This window comes from Strix uralensis, chromosome 1 (assembly GCF_047716275.1).
Source record: "Strix uralensis isolate ZFMK-TIS-50842 chromosome 1, bStrUra1, whole genome shotgun sequence".
Classification (NCBI taxonomy): domain Eukaryota; kingdom Metazoa; phylum Chordata; class Aves; order Strigiformes; family Strigidae; genus Strix; species Strix uralensis.
Genome location: NC_133972.1, coordinates 148859814 through 148871570, shown reverse-complemented (window position 1 = coordinate 148871570; position 11757 = coordinate 148859814). Strand labels below are relative to the sequence as shown.

The 11757-nt window shown below is 49.5% G+C and overlaps 1 protein-coding gene across 1 annotated transcript; it reads left to right on the top strand.

Moving 5' to 3' along the window:
* The first annotated feature begins 9779 nt into the window (after positions 1 to 9779).
* Positions 9780 to 10661, top strand: LOC141950190 (GSK-3-binding protein-like). Its single transcript, XM_074884694.1, has one exon. It carries the CDS (start codon positions 9903 to 9905, stop codon positions 10521 to 10523), a length of 621 nt encoding a protein of 206 aa, XP_074740795.1. The 5' UTR covers positions 9780 to 9902; the 3' UTR covers positions 10524 to 10661.
* The last annotated feature ends 1096 nt before the right edge of the window (positions 10662 to 11757 follow it).

Below are 11757 nucleotides of genomic sequence, written 5' to 3'. Positions count from 1 at the left end.
ACCCCCATCTACAAGAAGGGGACCATTCAGTCTTCGGGAAAGTTATGGAAGGAATCCTCCTGGGAGCTATAACAAGTCAAATGAAGCACGTTGATTGGGAAAAGCCAGCACGGATTCATCAAGGGCAAATTGTGCATGACTGACCTGATTGCCTTCTATGACAAAGTAACCTGCTCAGTTGATGAGGGGTGAGCAGTGGACATTGTGTCTCTGGATTTCTCCAAGGCTTTTGATACAGTTCCCCACAGCCTCCTCCTAGAGAAACTGATGCGTTACAGTCTAGACAAGAGGTCTGTGTGGTGGGTGGGGAACAGGCTGACAGGTCTCTCCCAGAGGGTGGTGGGAAATAGCTCCTGTTCAAACTGTCAACCTGTCACAAGTGGGGTCCCCCAGGGATCGATATTGGGCCCAACGCTGCTTAATATCAACATAAGCGATCTGTATGATGGGATCTATTGTACCCTGATGAAGTTTGCTGATGATACCAAACTGAGCAGGGAAGTGGACACTTTGGAAGGGAGAGCCACCCTGCAGGAAGACCTGGATAGGCTGGAAGAGTGGGCTAATGAGAACTTTATGAAGTTCAACAAGGACAAGTGTCAGGTCTTGCACCCGGGAAAACATAATCCAGGAGTGCAGCACAGGCTGGGATCTACCCGGCTGGGGAGCAGCTCTGTGGAAAGGGATCTGGGGGTCCTGGTGGACAACATACTCCATAGGAGTGAACAGTGTGCTGCAGCGGCAACAAAAGCCAATGGGATGCTGGGTTGCATCAACAAGGGCATCACCAGCAGAGACAAGAGAAGTCATTATCCCACTCTACTCAGCGCTTGTCAGGCCACACCTGGAATACTGTGTTCAGTTTTGGTCCCTGCTGTGCAAAAAAGATGTGAACAAGCTGGAGAGGGTCCAGAGGAGGGTCACAAAGACGATCAAAGGACTGGGAAGCCTGCCATATGGGGAAAGGCTGCAAGAACTGGATTTGTTCAGCCTTGAGAAAAGAAGGCTTAGGGGAGACATTATCACCCTGTTCCAGTATTTAAAGGATGGCTACAATAGAAGATGGAGAGTCCCTTTTTACAAGGAGTCATATGGAAAAGACAAAGGGTAATGGGTTCAAATTTCTCCTGGGTAGATTCTGATTGGACACAAGAGGACAATTTTTCACAGTGAGAACAATCAGCCACTGGAATAATCTCCCCAGAGAAGTGGTGGATTCTCCAACATAGGACACTTTTAAGATTCATCTGGACAGGGTGCTGGGCCATCTTGTCTAGACCGTGCTTTTGCCAAGAAAGGTTGGACGAGATGATCCTTGAGGTCCCTCCCAACCTGGTATTCTATAATTCTGTGATTCTGTAATTCTATGATTTAAAACCATGGCCTGTTTACATGGGTGCCCTTGGCTGTGAACTGTGGCGGTTCAGCAGGACCCTGAAGAGACAAAAAGTGAATGAGACAGGAACCTCTCCATGTCTCTTACTGCAAGCCAGATATATTTTTTTAGCCAAGTCTTGAGAGCCCTGCATCAGAAGGAGGTAAGTGACATGACCTGCAATAGTTACTCTGAATTATGCATGTATAATAGCACCCAAGGATCTCATGAAATCTATTATGTGGGGCATTGTATGCTGAAGGGTTTTCAACCTAAAGGGCTGCTTTTCATTATCCACTGAGGGTGAATTTAGCTCTAAACAAAATATACAGGAAAACACGGTTGCTAATGTGATGGAAATTATTACTGTGTGGTAATTTATGGATCTTGTTTGTTGACTTTGCTATTGGGAAATTCACTGTCTAAATATATTAGCTTGATTTAATAGGAGAAAATCAGACTGACCTAATAGGTGGCTGGAAGATGAAATAAGCAGACAAGTAAGAAAAAAAAGGTTTGAAATAAGCCACTTCGTCACAAATGCATGTGGATTTTTAAAAGTTAATGGGAAAAAAACCCCAAAACACAAAAAAAGGATTGCAAGCAGATCAAAAGGACTATATTAGGTAAAAAGGGGGGTGGTGCTGTGGAATCAGGCTGTCACATGCATAATTTTTTTAGAGAGAAGGGAAGGTGTTTCAAGGAGCTAGACTTACCTGTCTTGATCTGAGGGGATAATAAGACTTTAGAAAAATGGATATGAAGTTTGCTGGTTTTAAAATCTTTTGCTAATCACAGACTCTCACAGAGAAAAATGGCAGAGATCAAATTTCATACTGAGTACCACGAATGAACATCATAGTGCTGTGCAGGATTAGAATAAGCAGGAAAACTGAGGAATTCATGATGAAATGAGTAATACCACAAAAGAAAGGAAAAAAATAGATGCGCTGTGGACAGGGAGCAGAAAGAAGGAAATGAAACCATACCTATAACCACAGCAGCTGCCCCAAAGATGTTTCTCACCTGAAGGTTGATCATGCTTCTCTGAGGAGCAAGTCTGGGCCCTAAATTACGCAAACACCACAGTTCTGATTCAAAACAAGAAGAAGGGGTTACCAGATCTCAGGTGGTGCCTGGCTTTTTTTTTTTATTTTTAAGTAACAATCATCTTTTTCTAATGGCTTAATGTCAAAAGTATGCTTGAAGGAGGGATTTCAACAAAGAATGCTGTCAGTTGTGCCCAGGTTCCATTGATTCAGTGAAACTGGCTCTGGTCCTTGTGGGACAAGTGTTCCCTTAATTTTAGACAAGTCTACTTCAAACACAATTAGACAAGAGGCTTTTTTTTTTCTTTTTTGGCCTACATGCTGAGTGAGACACATTACTTGTAATCATTATATACTAGTTTATTGATTGTGGCTTTTCAGTATTCACTGTAGATAGGCTTGTTTTAACAGAACTGTCAAGAGATGTGTCTAGTTAATAAACAATTACTGATGGAAGGTATAACAGCAAGCACAGGGAATTTGTCAGGACATACACAAATGAGCAGGGAATTTTGACAAAAGGTGAATGGGATTTTCTTTTGAATCTCTGGTATTTTTCAAGAGATGTCACAAAAGTCTGTCTCATGGGATTTGGGGGGCATTTCCATATTTCATTTTCATCTCTGATTCCTATATTTTAATATTTGAAAAGATCAGACAAATGGAAATTATTCATAGGAATTGCATATATGGAAAATCTGTAAAAGCCCACACGACAGATTGCACTGGACCATTGCTTACAATGTAATGCTACCATTAAAATGTATTCCAGTTATTAGGAAAGCGGGAAGTGAGTCAATTATTTGAATAAACAAACAAAGACCTGGTTGCCCCGTAGTTTAGTGCATCCCTGAGACGTCTTCAGGCTCCTTTCCCACGCCTGCTGTCTCATTCCTAAACTAGCAGAGGCTGTTGTGCAAGGCAACCTGACAACTCCTAATAAACAGGTAGCTTAATGCACTCTTCTGAAGCAATCCCTGCACACCGGGCACCTTTGCACATTTGGAGTAGGCACAGAGAACTGGCAGCATCTTGTGTGTGTCAGAGGAGGGAGAAGAGGTTTTGCAGCTTAGGGAAAGGGAAGGATTGGCCTATCAGGCCAAAGGAAGGTTCCTGTGGTGCCTCCAAAGGGGACACGTGTCCTGATTGCATGGATAAGCTGGGATACAGCAGTTTGGTGTGTCAGACAGGAGAACAAGTTCAGAAGGTAGAAGAAGGTGCCAGTTTTAGCTTTTCCCTTAAAGACTGCTTTTTTGTGTGTCTAAAAGATGTAAGAAAAAGTGATAACTTCAGCAAAAAGAACTAACTCGGCCTCACAACTGATGATGTAGTTCCCAGCCTTGCTAGGAAGCAGTATCCCTGTATGCTAATTCTTAGGTAATTGACTGGAGATAAACAGAAACAATAGATGAAAGGAACAAATCCCATACATCTGAATTCAGGCTCATGTGTTGGGATGAAATACGCATATTTGAATTTCTTAAGAATGAAAGCCTGTATTTTCAAAAGAAACTAATCTTTCCCATTTCCATTAAGGTCTCAGACTGGGCATCCAAAACCACGTCAAACTGTTAGCCGACAGGTTTATGTTTACCCTGGGAGTCAGGGTAAGACTCACAACATTTCTGCTTATTAATTCCCCTGTTTTAATGTGTTTGGCTTTTGCAAGTTATGACACAGTAAATACATTTGTGTCACTTAGCAACCTCAGCTGTTTCTAAAGGAATGTCTTTTGTTCTTGGAAATCTATTATAAATGCAGCTTACAAAATGATTATTGGGGAATCTAAACTTGTCTTATTTGGACGGTGTTCTGGCCTCTCCCCATTGTGCATTTAAAGTGTGCACAGGATATTAATTTACTTTGCACAAGCATCCTTCATTGACACTATTGTTATGAAGGGAAGCTCTGCATATTTAATATATATGACAGAAGTTTCTGTTGAAAATAAAAGACGTGAGAAATGCCTGGAGAAAGAAAGGACTAGAAAAGACCTCCTACTCACTGGGTTCACCCAGTTCAAAGCCCTCTTACTGTTTTATAAACAACACTATAAATACTTTACCATTGCAATGCAACAGTACATAGTGTCTGCCACGAATTTATCAACCTGATTTATTTCTATACACAATGCCAAAGTCTGAGATCACAGATCACACAGCTCCGGCATAGAGGTTTGAAATGTAAACATCTGCACAAATTAAATATTATTTCTCATTTCACATTGATTGGATTACTGGGATTCCGTCACAAGTTAGAACATGTGCATGATTCTGAACATGCATGTAGTGGAAGGACTGAGATTACACTGGACAGCGGACTTCAAAGGATTTAAGGGTTTTCTTTCTTTGTCCTTAATAGGTTTAAAGGTCAGAACTCACATCCAGTTGTCTGCCTTGTGAGGAACAAAACAAAAGGTAAGATACATAAATTGATTTTTATATTTGGAAAATAAAGTGTATCCTTAGGAAAGGCTATAAAATTATGTCCAAATTTTATAGATGGCCACATAATTAATACAATTAGTACTTGTTTATGAAACTCAGACTTTGTCCTATGCTAGGGATATCTGAAAGTCAAGTATTACTAACAATATCTTGAAGACTGTTTTCTAAAAATGTGAACAGATAAAATGAGAGTGCAAAAGAACAATAATAATCAGAGAATCATAGAATGGTTTGGGTTGGAAGGGACCTTAAAGATCATCTAGTTCCAACCCCCCTGCCATGGGCAGGGACACCTTCCACTAGACCAGGTTGCTCAAAGCCCCGTTCAGCCTGGCCTTGAACACTGCCAGGGAGGGAGCAGCCACAGCTTCTCTGGGCAACCTGTTCCAGTGTCTCACCACCCTCACAGGAAAGAATTTCTTCCTTATATCTAATCTAAATCCACCTTCTTTCAGTTTAAAAGCTACACTCCCTGATAAACAGTCCTTCCCCATCTTTCCTGTAAGCCCCCTTTAAGTACTGGAAGGCCACTAGAAGGTCTCCCTGGAGCCTTCTCTTCTCCAGGCTGAACAACCCCAACTCTCTCAGCCTGTCCTCACAGGGGAGGTGCTCCAGCCCACTGATCATCTTTGTGGCCTCCTCTGGACCATGTCCTCCAACAGGTCCATGTCCTTCTTATGTTGAGGGCCGCAGAGCTGGACACAGTACTCCAGGTGGGGTCTCACGAGAGCAGAGCAGAGGGGAGAATCACTTCCCTTGACCTGCTGGCCACACTTCTCTTGATGCAGCTCAGGATATGGTTGGCTTTCTGGGCTGCAAGTGCACATTGCTGGCTCATAGTCAGTTTTCCATCCACTAATACCCCCAAGTCCTTCTCTGCAGGGCTGATCTCAACCCACTCATCACCCAGCCTGTATTTGTGCATGGGATTGCCTTGACCCATGTGCAGGACCTTGCACTTGGCCTTGTTGAACTCCATGAGTTTTGCACAGGCCCACCTCTCCAGCCTGTCAAGGTCCCTCTGGATGGCACATCCCTCCAGCATGTCATCAGCTTGGTGTTGTCAGCAAACTTGCTGAGGGTGCACTCAATCCCACTGTCTATGTCGCCAAGAAAGATGTTAAACAGTGCCGGCCCCAACAGTGACTCCTGAGGAAGGCCAGTCATCACTGCTCTCCACTTGGACATCGAGCCATTGACTGCAATTCTTTGAGTGCAACCATCCAGCCAATTCCTTATCCACTGAGTGGTCCATCCATCAAATCCATGTGTCTCCAATATAGAGACAAGGATGTTGTGTGGGATGGTGTCAAATGCTTTGCACAAGTCCAGGTAGATGACATTGGTTGCTCTTCCCTTATCCACCAAAGCTGTAACCCCGTTGTAGAAGGCCACCAAATGTGTCAGGCACAATTTGCCCTTAGTGAAGCCATGTTGGCTGTCACCAATCTCCTCCTTATTTTCCATGTGCCCTAGCATAGTTTCCAGGACAATCGGCTCCATGATCTTGCTGGGCACAGAGGTGAGACTGACTGGCCTGTAGTTCCCCAGGTCTTCATTGAGTACCTCAGCCTTCTCCATATCCTGGGTAACCAGGTCTCCCATATTTATAAAGGAACCCATTATTGTTTACAATTGTAACATCTTTGTAATAGAATGACTTAGACAACAATTTGCAGTGGGAATTTTAGCAGAACAGAAACAGACAATACAGAGAAATATATCAGGAAAAAAAAATCATGGCAATGCTCATTATCAAACTACTGCTCAGAAAAATGATGTCGATGATCAGAAAAATCTTGTCAGCAGTTTTGAAAGTATTTTCATCCTTTTATTATTAAAAGAACTGCCTCTATCTTTAGTGTTTTGGGTTTGGGGGTTTTTTGTAACTGAAATTATTGTGGTAAACTGCTAAAGTAAAAGAATTGCCTCTGTGCACTCAGCTGGTAACTCAGTGGGGGTAACTCATCACCAGCAGTAGAAGACAAAGTATGATAACCAGGCTGTGATTCTCCCAGTCTAAATGAGAATACTTTTCTATAGTTAACTCAGGACTTGGCCAAATGACCTGATGGCTACAAGTGAAGAAGCCCCAGCTTCTTCAGGGTTGACGTGGCAGCCAACCCCGTCATTTATGTTCACAAACTGCATCAGGGCACCTCTATGTACAACAGCCACTTTATTGCAAAACCCACTGTTGAAGCTGTTCTCATTTCTACAGAGAGGCACTAGCAAACAGCTAACACTTCATAAACCGCTGTAGTGATTTCTGCCAGGAACGTGAGATGGTGGCTGCAGACAGTTTAGACCTGTTCCTGGCATGGATTGGGGTTTGATGCCAGAAAGGTCTTTGGGTGCTGACATGGTGCGATCCACTCCACAGATGTGAGTACGATGTAAATTCATATTGAGCCCATTTTGGCATAGTTTTCCCACATAAACAAATCTTCCAGGAGGAACTTCAGATCTGATATAGGATATACTGTCTTCTCCAGCGTTTCAGCTTTTGTCTTGTGTTTCACTCTTACTGTGAAGAGAGCAGTTAGAATACCAATGGCTGAGGTTCTCTATTCCTCTAAGAGAACATAACCTTCTCCTGATAACTCCTTAAGATACGCAAATCTACTACACTCTGTTGAGGTGGTAAAACTATTAACTCTGATTAGTAGCACTGGATGTGAATATTTTCAGTGGGTTTACTCCTAAAATCCTCAGCAGATACTTACTCCGTCAATTGTCGATCAGCCATCACTGAAGTTTTGCATCAAAAAAGATCCGAGGACATCAAGATTCTGTTAATGACTGCACTCTGAGCTCCCTATCTGTGGCACTGATCTGCTCTATCCTGCAAACTTTTCCCAGTGCTGCTGTTGGTTAGGGATGCAGTGAAGCGCGATTTGCGATTATCATTGCTGGGCTCATGAAAGCCCCAGGTGTAGATGTAATCACAAGCAGCACTGAGTTTTTGCTGGTATAGCTTATTTTGCTTTTGTGGGAGGAGAAGGAAAGGCTGGAATAAGCTGTACTGGTTTATTGCAGTTTTGCTTGTATAGAATACCAGATTACCTACTCAGAAGTGCTCTGAATATAGATCTCCCTTGGAGTTGAAGTAGATCCATCCACTGCATCTGTGCAGGCCTGCCTTTTTTTCACTTGAAAAGATACTGCATAATTAGGGAATAAGGGTAGAAGTGTTTTCTTAAAAATATTTTGGTGTGGGGAAACAAGATCATGCTTTTTCATCATCTGTAGAAGAATGTGATCTGAGTTTTAATTGCCAGTTTCCAAGATGGTGCTGAAAATAAGAAAGTATCAGTACATTAAATATATATATGAATAAATAATATGCAATTAGGTAGCGTGCTTTAAGCCCAGCTCATATAAATCAAGCCTGGAGATGCAGTAATGGACTTGGACACCTAGGCTGGTGTGACCTGTAACATGTTCAGGTGACAGGCACGTTCACAAACACGTGCACACAGGCGCAGGGTCTCTTTTGTTTTGTACAGCAAGTGAAAGTAGCTCAGGAAAACATGGACAAACAGACCAAAGGACGTGCCCTCTCCTTTGCCGACCGCTTACTGATTAATCAAGGGCATGATGCTGATAGCAGTTATGCGTGTGAGCGACTTCCATTTTACTAGCGGTTCCCCAGCAGTTGGCGACCGCATGCCAAGTTACGTGAAGGAGCGTGTTCTGGACTATGCCCCCAGAGTTTTGACATCCAGAAAATGTTATTTAAGGCTCATCGCAGAAACTTCAGCACTTGCTTAAAGGATGCGGTGATGGATTCAAGGGAAGGAATGGGACTGGGACAGGAAGAGGCAGGACAGAGCCTTGGTCCAGGTGATGAAGTAAACTGCAGGCAGGTAGAAAGCCGGAGAGAACGCCCGCACAGACTTGCTCCACGTCTGCTCATTCTAGTGATAAGACCCCAAAGGCATTTGTATGCCAAGGAATTAAACTCCAAATCAATGCGCTGCCGGGTGCGAGGACACGGCGGGCATACCAAGCAGCAGAACCGTGCTCGCCGAGCGTGAACCGGCGGCAGCACAGCGCTGTGCTGTGACCTCCGGACCGGGCGCTGCAGCATGAACGTGCTGCGGTCTCAGAACTGAATCTTGTGGGAGACTCCTGCAATGGGAATTGCAACGTAACGATCCGCTCCTGAGGGCACTAGTGGCTGACGCTTTATTTCCCCAAATTTTATTTTAGGAAAATGCAAGCATGGCGTTTAACACGCGCCGTGTTAAAGGGAAAGCAGAGCCGTGTAAGCGGCCGTCCCGCCGGTGCCGCGAGGCCGGCAGTTACAGAGGCACGGCCACGCGCTCCCACACGGAGCCCGCCGGGTTCCCGGGGCAGCGTCTGTCAGGCCGGCGGGGCTGGGGCCGACACGGTGCCGGCCGAGGGGGCGCCCGGAGGAAGCCCCTGGGGGGGCGGCAGCAGGCGGCCACGCTCCCCTCTGCACCCGGCGCCCCCCGCCCTCCTCCGGGCGCTTCTCCCGAGACGACAGAGCGGCGGAGCGGCCCCCCCGCGCCGGCCGGCCCCGCGCCCGCCCGGCCGCCCCGCCCCCTCACACCCCTCCTGCCAATCACCCTGGCCCCGCCCCGAGGCCCGAGGTGCGGGGTTTGAAAGCGGGCCGGTCCACGCGGCGCGCGGGCGCGGGGGGGGGAGAGGGAGCGGCGTGGCCGGTGGGCGCGGGGCGGCCTCGCCCTGGCCGGCGGTCTCCGGCCGCGGGAGCCGCCCCCCGCGCCGCCGCGCGAGTCGCCCCCGGCCGCCGCGCGGGGCGTCGGCGCCGGGAGCGGCCGGCGGTCGGTCGGTGGCGGGGGCTTCCCCCCCCGCCCGGCGCAGTGGGAGGCGCCCGGGATCCCGCGTCACCCATTGTTTACAAACCAACCCCAGCGGGCCGAGCTCCAGCTTCAACCGCAGCCGCCGGAGCCGCGTGTGCTCGCGTGCGCGCGGGGCGGCGGGCGGCGGCCCCGGTCCCGCTGCGTCTGGCGGCGCGGCGCGGCAGGGCGCCGGCCGGCCGAGATGCCGTGCCGCCCGGGCGAGCGCTTCCTGCTGCTGGAGCGCTCGGTCGCCGTGGGGCAAGCGGGCTCCAAGGAGGTGGACGCGCTGGTGGCCAAGCTGGGCGAGGTGCTGCAGCTGAGCGCCCAGCGGGCGCCGCCGCCGCCCCGCGCCCCCAAGCACCTGGGGCCGGGCAGCGCCCGCGACCGCGCCGCCCCCTACTCGCCGCGCTGCAGCGGCGGCGGCGGGGGGGGCCTGCTGGCGCCGCGGGGGCCGGCCCCGCCGCAAGCCCACCAGCAGCACGCCGAGCCCCCGCGGCCGGACCGGAGCGGCCACCAGCGGGTGACCAAGCAGCTGTGCGGCCGGGGCTGGCTGCGGAGCGCCGCCCGCCGGAGGAAGCAACCGCCACCGGGGCCGGGCGACGGGCCGGCGGAGGAGGAGGACCCCCACCGGCTCCTGCAGCAGCTCATCCTCTCCGGCAACCTCATCAAAGAAGCCGTGCGGCGGCTGCAGCTGGCGGCGGCGGCAGCGGCGGCGGCGGCGGCCTCCACGGCGTCCAGCGGCAGCGCCTCGGCGGGGAGCAGCGGCGCGGACGGCGAGGCGGCCGAGGCGGCGGCGGCGGCGGCGGTGCAGCCCCTGCAGTAGCCGGCGGGGACGAGCGGCGGCGGCCGGGGCGGAGGAGCGCGGCTGGGGCGGCCGCTAGCGGCGGCGGGAACCCCCGCCGGGCGGACTGCGGGAGCGCGGCGCTGGCTCCGCCGCGATGTAAGTCTCCCCCCGCGGCGGGGCGGCGGCGGGGCCCCCCCCTCCCGCTGCCGGGCGGGGACGGGCCGGGCGCGTCGGGGTCGGTTGGAGTGGGGCGGGTTTGCTCCCCCCGCCGCCCCAAGGTCACCCCCGGCGCGGCGCCGAGCCCCGCCGCGTTCCAACCGGCGGAGGCCTCGCATGCCGCCCGCCCGCCCCGAGGTGGTGGAGTGCCCCCCCCGCCCCCCCCTGCCTTCCTCGGGAGCTCCTCCTCCTCCTCCTCCCCCCACCGGGACAGCCCGGCCGGGGCCGCGGACCCCCCCCGCCGCCGGTCCCCCGGCCGCCGCGGGGCTGCTCCGCCGCCGGGCTCCGTCTCCCAGGAGCCATTTGCAATAATTCTGGCTGACCCCGGCGGGAGGTGTTTCCTTTCCCCTCCCGGCTGGTTTGTTGGTTTTGTTTGGGGTTTTTTTTAATTATTATTTTAACGTTTATTATTATTTTTTTCCCGTTGTGACTGTATGAAGCAGTTTAAAAAAAAATGTGAATATCAAAGCTGGAAGGCAGCTGGACTTAGAGTTGTAAAGCCTGATGAGTGAATGGAGCCTGAGACGCATTGTTCACATAAGGTAGCCGAAACAAGTTTTTTCTACCAAAAAGAAAAAAACCCCTGAATCCACCCTTCCCCGACAAACTCAATGGCTCGAATACAAGATGCAGCTGTTGATTTTAAATATATGCACTTCGTACCGGAGTGTTTGAAATGTGTTCCTGATTTACAGGACTTACTGTCTTAATTAACCTGTCTGTATTGAATAAATGTGGTCTTGTTTTTATTTTTGGGTCTGTGTCTCATTGTTAAGGGGAAGTGAATTTCTGTTCATGAGAACAAAACTATGTGGATGATGCTCCAGAAGGCACGTTCTCCTTGATCTTCTTTCAGTTGTGAGATCTCCATTTTGCAGACAAAAAAAAAAATCCCCACAACAATCCGCATAGTCTGATGCAGTGGGACACCGGTTATTAATGCACGGAGATGCAACTGAGCCCCTTTGTTTGCCAGCAGCATTCATTCGTAAGCCGTGAGACGCCCCTTCGAACAGCGAGAATGTGGCTACTGGAATCTATAAGTCAAATCATACTG

Coding starts and splice junctions, on each gene's coding strand:
- LOC141950190 (XM_074884694.1), top strand. CDS start 9,903: ATGCCGTGCCGCCCGGGCGAGCGCTTCCTGCTGCTGGAGCGCTCGGTC.